The sequence below is a fragment of the Canis lupus genome, chromosome 11 (genome assembly GCF_011100685.1).
Source record: "Canis lupus familiaris isolate Mischka breed German Shepherd chromosome 11, alternate assembly UU_Cfam_GSD_1.0, whole genome shotgun sequence".
Classification (NCBI taxonomy): domain Eukaryota; kingdom Metazoa; phylum Chordata; class Mammalia; order Carnivora; family Canidae; genus Canis; species Canis lupus.
Window position 1 is genome coordinate 50,908,145 of NC_049232.1, and position 7,366 is coordinate 50,915,510.

The 7,366-nt window shown below is 41.8% G+C and overlaps 1 protein-coding gene across 1 annotated transcript in view; it reads left to right on the forward strand.

Annotated features, from left to right (window-relative positions):
- UBE2R2 (ubiquitin conjugating enzyme E2 R2) overlaps positions 1-6,735 on the forward strand; it is a 123,545-nt gene extending 116,810 nt beyond the window's left edge. Inside the window, exon 5 of the mRNA XM_038552623.1 lies at positions 3,361-6,735. Within this exon, the coding sequence (XP_038408551.1) occupies positions 3,361-3,580 (220 nt within the window). The 3' untranslated portion in view covers positions 3,581-6,735. The remainder of the gene's footprint in view (positions 1-3,360) is intronic.
- Positions 6,736-7,366: the final 631 nt, after the last annotated feature.

The following is a 7,366-nucleotide window of genomic DNA, read 5'->3' on the forward strand; positions in this document are numbered from 1 at the left end:
ATAGCAAACACCCAAAGTATTCCAGACATTCTAGATATTTTTGTTTTCAAAAAATTTAATGAAGCCCTATAGTTTATTCGCCCTTTTGACCATAGCAACAAGTATCTTCTGGGTGTCATCATTATTAGCAACACTAGTTATTTATGGTTTAAAGAGCCATAGAAGCTTACTCTCATTGGGAGACTTGGAATCTACCCCAGCTCTGTCACCCCTCATAGGACCTTTTATCAGTTAATTTTTGGGGTCTTATCATCTGTATAAAAGAAGGAAAAACGTAGGAAGGGGATTGGGGCTCGACCATTCATCTCTTGATCATATCCTGAGTAGAACATAAGGTTTTCTTAACAATAGCCAAGAATCGATACTTGAATTGCAATAAATTCATTTCTCCTTAGTACTGTTACATTTTTGTACCCTTAAAATAAAGCCCCAAGGATAGTTCTATCACATTCTCTGCATAGTTTAGTAAGCACCTCAATGTATACAAATAGAGTCCCTCTTTATAACTCTAGTCAGCATGATGCCATATGATGGAAGGAAAACTGCATAGAAATATAGTTGAGTAATATATAGATCAGCAGCTCTCAGCGTTTTCTTCCCACTAGATAGAATCATCTTTAGGCCCCCCTTCTATAATCATATCATTTAGTGAGATTACAAAGCTAAAATCTGGGCACCTATATTTTGTTTTTACCAGCCACGTAGGTGACTGGTATATTTGAAAGATCAAAGATAATTAGTATAATTAGTAAGGATCTAGAGATTTCGAGGAGCTGGAGTAAGGTTGAAGATTAAAAGATAGGAATGCTTCATAAAGTAGTCCGGATTAAAGCCTGAGCTTGGTGTTCAAAGAAAGGTAATATTTAGTAAGTGAAGAATTAATATCCCTAGGCATTTGTATTCTATTTCTTAATTTAAGGGTTTATCTCATTCTTTCTTTCCACATTTATTATGTACTAGCTTCATGAAGTCAGGTATCCTTTTAGGTCATGAAGGCAGTCTTTCTCCTTGAGCAGTTCACACTTTAGTTAGCAAGAATTTGTAAATAAATAAATGACCATGTAATGAGTGCAAATATATACTTTTAAGCATAAACCAAGCTACAGTGGAAGGAATATATAGTGTTGTGGAGTTTCTAGGAGAGGTAATACCTCATAACCAATACTTTTAAGTAATAAAGAGGAAGGAAAAAAAGCCCCTGCAGGGAAAAACAGGCTTACTAAAACATGGGGAGATAACAGCATGGCATGATAAGAGAACTGTAAGCAGCTTTACGTTGCTTGAATGTAAATTCTCCTTTTGGAAGTAATGGGAAACTCAGGCATTAGATCTTTTTTTTTTTTTTTTTTTTTTTTTTTTGAGAGGCATCAGACCTTAAAAGACATTGAAGTCATGATAAGGCTTTGGTCCTTAATCTTAGAAGTGATGGAGTAAAAAAAAAAAAAATTTTTTTTTTAAGATTTTATTTATTTATTCATGAGAATACACAGAGAGGAGAGATCCTGGGTCTCCAGGATCAGGCCCTTGGCTGAAGGCGGCGCCAAACCACTGAGCCACCCAGGCTGCCCGATGGGGTAAAAATTAAGGGAAAATTAGAGTTCTGAAAGAATCTAGTTGACTAGAGGAGGCTGAGATAGGGAGAAGCTGAAATGAAGACTACACCGAGGCAGTGGCAGTGAGAAAACATTTGAAAATAGGGCTTTGGAGTGAGGTTTATGATTTTAGGAAGTAATACTCTTAAAAGAAAAATGGGAGAAGCCACCATAGAGGTCAAAAACAGTAACTGCAGACTTGCTGAGTTAGGGTCCCTATGGAACACGAGGGTGGAGACATCCCAAAGGTTTTCTCAACGGTGTAGAGCTCAGAAGATAGGGGCTGGAGCCTGATGGTTTGAGAGCTGTCAGCGTGAAGGGGAATGAATGGGGGTGAAAACCAGGAACAGATTCAAGCCAGGATGCATCAGCAACAGCAGGATGTCAGGCTTGGCAAAGTAAGACAGACAGCAAGATCAATGGAGAACCGTCTAAATAAAGGCAGCAGAAGGAAGGTAAGAGGGTGGTGGTTTGTTATTTTAAGATCAGTTTCCTCAGTCCCTTGATGGCTTAGATTTTCATACTTCTTTTTTTTTTTTTTAATTTTTATTTATTTATGATCGTCACACAGAGAGAGAGAGAGAGAGAGAGAGTCAGAGACATAGGCAGAGGGAGAAGCAGGCTCCATGCACCGGGAACCTGACGTGGGATTCGATCTTGGGTCTCCAGGATCGTGCCCTGGGCCAAAGGCAGGCGCCAAACCGCTGTGCCACCCAGGGATCCCAGATTTTCATACTTCTTGAAGGAAACTTTACCCTTCCATCCATCCAGTCAGTATTTTTAAAATTTTTATTTATTTTTTGGCAGAGCTGTATGTGCCAAGCTGTATTACAGGCATTAGGGAAATAGCAGTAAGAAAGACAAAGTCACACTGGGGAGTGAGGGGAATGGGTAGGGGAAGGAAACTGACAGAAAGATTAACAAATGGGGAAGATCATAAGAATTACTAATAGTGGTTAAGTAGCATAATGTGAAAGAGTGACTAGGTGGCTGCCTTTTTTTTTTTAATTTATTTATTTATGATAGTCACACAGAGAGAGAGAGAGAGGCAGAGACACAGGCAGACGGAGAAGCAGGCTCCATGCACTGGGAGCCCGATGTGGGACTCGATCCCGGGTCTCCAGGATTGCGCCCTGGGCCAAAGGCCGGTGCCAAATCGCTGCGCCTCCCAGGGATCCCTAGGTGGGTGCTTTAACTTGGGTTGTCAGAACAGGCTATTTCTAAGTTAAGATATGAGTAATATAAGCAGCCAACCATGTGTAAAATCAGAACAACTGATCCACACAGAAAAATAACTGCTGTTCAGAGTAATTCAAAAGAAAAAAAAAATCAGGATGGCTATATTTGGGGTTATGGGAATGAAGTGGCAGGAAGGTGTGTCAGGCGATATTGGAACCTAAGAGAGGCTATTTAGAATCTACTTTAAGTGCAAATGGCAGGATTATTGAATTAAGAGTTGCTGGACTGTTTGGTATGAGACCAAGCAGGGGAAAAAAAAATCTCTGAGGTCATTTTTGGCTAACCAATATCCAAGATCCACTGCCTTTAAATACTCTTCAAAAGGTCATTAAGTCTTCTTCAAAATGGTACCTGATGGGCTGAGAACTTGTGATGTAGTAACTGTCCCATGCTTTAGGATAGGCACTGAAAATCAGAAACCTGAGTCATAATTTTTTTTTTTTTTAAAATAAGGAACCTTGATTATTAAGAAAAGCCAGTTGTAAATCCACCTTCAAGACAGAGACTTACATAAACTATCTCCCTTCAGGAAACAGGTTTCAGCCACTAAAGCCGAAGCAGAAAAGGATGGAGTGAAGGTCCCCACGACCCTGGCGGAATACTGCATCAAAACTAAAGTGCCTTCCAATGACAACAGCTCAGATTTGCTTTATGACGACTTGTACGACGATGACATCGATGATGAAGATGAGGAGGAGGAAGATGCCGACTGCTATGATGATGATGATTCTGGGAATGAGGAGTCGTGACGTGCTCCTTCAGTGCCCCGTACTGCCCTGCCGTCTCAGGCCAAAGGGAGGGGAGCAAGTGGGGACCTAGCAGTGGCCCCTCAGCAAAAACCTATCACCGGGGGTGGGAAAAACAAACATGGCTCCTGCTGACTCCCCTTATGGATCTCAGTTTGCTCCTTTTTATGGACCTCTTAATGGAGAGAAAGTAATCCTCTACAGAATGTCTGAATTCTTGCATTCTTTACCCTTCCATCACTGTATTGATTTTTTTTTTCCTTCTTTAAACCCAAACTCTTGCCTCACTTCGTCTCTACAGAGTGTTCACAGCAAAACACGTTTGGTCTGTTTTTAGATTCTTGAAGAATTAAGTAGTCTTTCATCGAGACGTTTAATGTGTTTAAAGCTGGGAACCCGTTGGAAGTTCACAAATGCTGCATATGCTGAGTAGCAAAAGAAAATGGAAAAAAAAACATAAAAACCCCACAAAACAAACGTTTTTAAAAAAATTTGCCAAGGTTTAGCTGCTCATTTACATTAGTGTGTGTGCATTCGATCAGCCCCATGGTGGTGAATTTTGTTTCCTTTCCCTTCTTAAGGCTGGGATACAGTGGGCGTCAGGGACTTTGTGCTATAAGCCTGATAAAATGTGTTCCCTAAGGGCACAGAGCCCCTTCAGCCTCCAGGAAATCATCCTAACACAGGGGGCCTCAGCTACTCTGAGGAGAAAAGATCAGATTTTGTTTTTTGAAATCGATTGGGATCTAAAGCCTGAAATAAATATTCATACTTTACATAGAACTGAGCACTTGATTGCTATTTATTTTAAAAGACAGAGTTGTTACCCTCCCCACCCCGAGGGAGTGGGGAGAGAGTGGAGATTAGTGTGTGTGTGTGTGTGTGGAGTCTTAGTGATGGGAACAAGTTTAAAATCACTATGCCAATTTTGGTTGATGCTGCTGGGGAAAAAAGTCAAAACTGCTGGTGACCACTGTTGGGTGAACAAACATCTGTTTTATGTGAACATGGCCTTTCCCTCAAAGATTTTTTAAAAATCCTCATGGTGAGAGTGTAAGTAGCCAGTTTTAATTACTCAGTATTATTCCTAGGTGCATGTGTTAAGATTTTGGTTTTCATTGAGCTGCTTATGCTGATAGTGATAGCTGTGGATAGGAGACATGAGTGACCAGTTCCCGCTTTTCCTCGTTGGATGTGACCTGGACTTTCTCTCTCCTTTCAATGTACTCTGGCTGTGGAGGGCAAGCGAAAGTTGTGCATGGAACTTGCCCCGGGCTGCTTGGACTTTTCTGGCAGGGCCGAGGGAATTGGCTGCAGGCAGTGTCTGGGCAGCGGCTAGATCTTCCAACTGTGCAGTGGCTGCAGCTTTGACTTCCCCCGTCTCAAACACGTGTTACTTCAATCAATATTGAGATCCATCAGCCTTCACCAACCAGGGACTTCAGAACTTGGCAGTGATTTTTCTTTCTCTTGGGAGTGGGCCAGTTCTTAGGAGGGCAGTGTTCTTTCAGTGGGGAAAATCATTATAATGTAAAATTACAAACTTCGGAAGGAAAATAGGAGCAGAGACTGGTTACAGTCCTCCTCCAGATCCCTGTGTACTGGTGTCAACTTGTCTCCAGATCATAGCTCAGAAAGAACCAAAGGGTTGATGAAGGACAGGGGTAGGATGGGTCCTAGAACAGAGTAGGTAATGCTTACTTCCTTAGCTCCTCCTTCCTTTCTGATCTCAGGGTTTTCATTCGCTCTTCAGACTCCAAACATTTGCTGACTAATACCCAGCAGACCTCTCTGGCCTCGAAAGTTTGATTTGTTATTAAGTGGGAACATGCAAAGGATCGTATGGGATAGTGTTGAGCCTGGTTCCCAGAATCTGTCCAATCCCCATGGGGCTAGGACTGCTTACACCCCTGAATCTAGCGATTCCAGTCAGATTCCGAGAACAGGGCAGTTCTTTGTGACAAACACAAATTCCAACAGAAGGTTGTTGGAACTAGCTTTTTACACCCCACGCTTAAGTAATGCTTCCAGATAACCTTCCTATCTACTGAAGCCCAAAGTGTCTCACAATGCTCTGATTACCCCATTATCCCCACACACATTTACAGCCAGTAGCTTGGTCTTCTCTTGGAGCCCTAAAATTGAGGCTTTTATTTTTTCCCTTACCATGAAAGCATTTCTCTGCCAGAGCAGGCCAGGCACCTTAGCATTGCAGAAGGTGCTGCATTGCTCAGCCCTGTCCTGTTAGGCCCTGTTGGCCTCTGTCGCACGTTGACTCAGGGAGCGAGAGAGCCAGGTGGAGGTCATACCTCTTAGCCCTTTGGGGTGTTACTGTTGAGGACAGGGTTTGCCTCTGATAAGAGTACAATCAGTTCCAGAAAAGACTGGCATGTGTTGATTGGCTAGGAGGTGGACATTCTGGTAACTCTGACCTGTAAAACCCAGATGCTGGTTCCAGAGCTCTGAGAACATATCCTGTGGCAAAAGAAAACTTGAGCATGTAATTTTTTTTCTTCTTGGGAGGTCTCAGGCTCAGACCAGAACCTTGTAAGTACAGTTGTGCTGATTATTTGGTGTTCACAAATTCAGAATCCTGTATTTTTTAGATTCCTTTTGATTCTAGTGGAGGCCTCTCGATGCTCTTCAGGTCTGTGTGTTTTGAGGCTGGGTGGAGAAAGTAATATCATGATTCCGTTGTTGCTTCTCAAAGTCTTCCCACCCTATTTCATATCATTCCGGAGTTCTTTTCTATTAGCCAGACTTTTTGTAGTCCCTTCTTACCTCTTCCCTGGAAATTACTAGCTTCTTTATTTGCTGGTTTCCTATGTTTGGGACACATACAGTAAGAGATTGTAGGGGAAAATGTGTAGTTCTCCACTGGAAGTTAACTCCCCTCCCCTCCCATTGATAAAAATGGTTTACATTTACAAAAAGATTCAGATGCAATTTTCAACTATTCTGAAACCAGCAGGACACACCTGACTTTAATAGTTTTCTTAGCTGAAATTGTAGATGTTTTTTCTTCAGTTTAACTTATGAGAAAAGATTATCTGATGCATTTTTGTGTTGAACTTCCCCTTTAGTGGTTTATTTTGTCTTTTTCTGCCCATCTGTCTACTAATAAAATGTGAAATAAAATATACCTGTATTGCTACTTCCCCATGGGATGACCCTCTTCTTTCTTTGTGTTAAAACTAAAAAGGTGGTCTCAGTACTTCCACTGTTCCCTTGCAGATTTTCCCCATGACTCCGCTGAAAAATTAAAAACCAAAACCGAATCTCACTGACCTTTTAGGATATTCTGCTCAACTCACCTCCTCATGGAACACACATTCCTGGTCCTTACTGGCTTTTAGGAAAGGTTATTAAAGATCCAGCTATTTGTTAACCATAATTCTTAAGTAGGGCACAATCTACCAGTACAAGTAGGTCAGTGAAGGGATGCAGGTGCTCTAGTGCCCTCCTTAGGCAAGCACTTTGTTTTCATCGTCACTTGTCTTCTGAACTTCCTACTGCTTTTAATAAGCAGGGATCAGAAGAGATTATAAAAGTCCTATTTTGTTTCATTTGTAAACATGTTTTTTTCTGGCTGGGATCTGAAGCTGTGGGTCCCCAGTAGCATGTGCCCCATCTGATAAAATGACCACTGAAGTGAGAGGCCAAAAGCAGCAAAGATGAGCACTGGCCCCGGGCTGGTTCTGGCACACCGACTTGACCAATATTCCATGCACCATGCCAGTTGCTTATGTAGTCTAGACTGAACGGGTTATGTAGGAGTGAAAGAGAGGC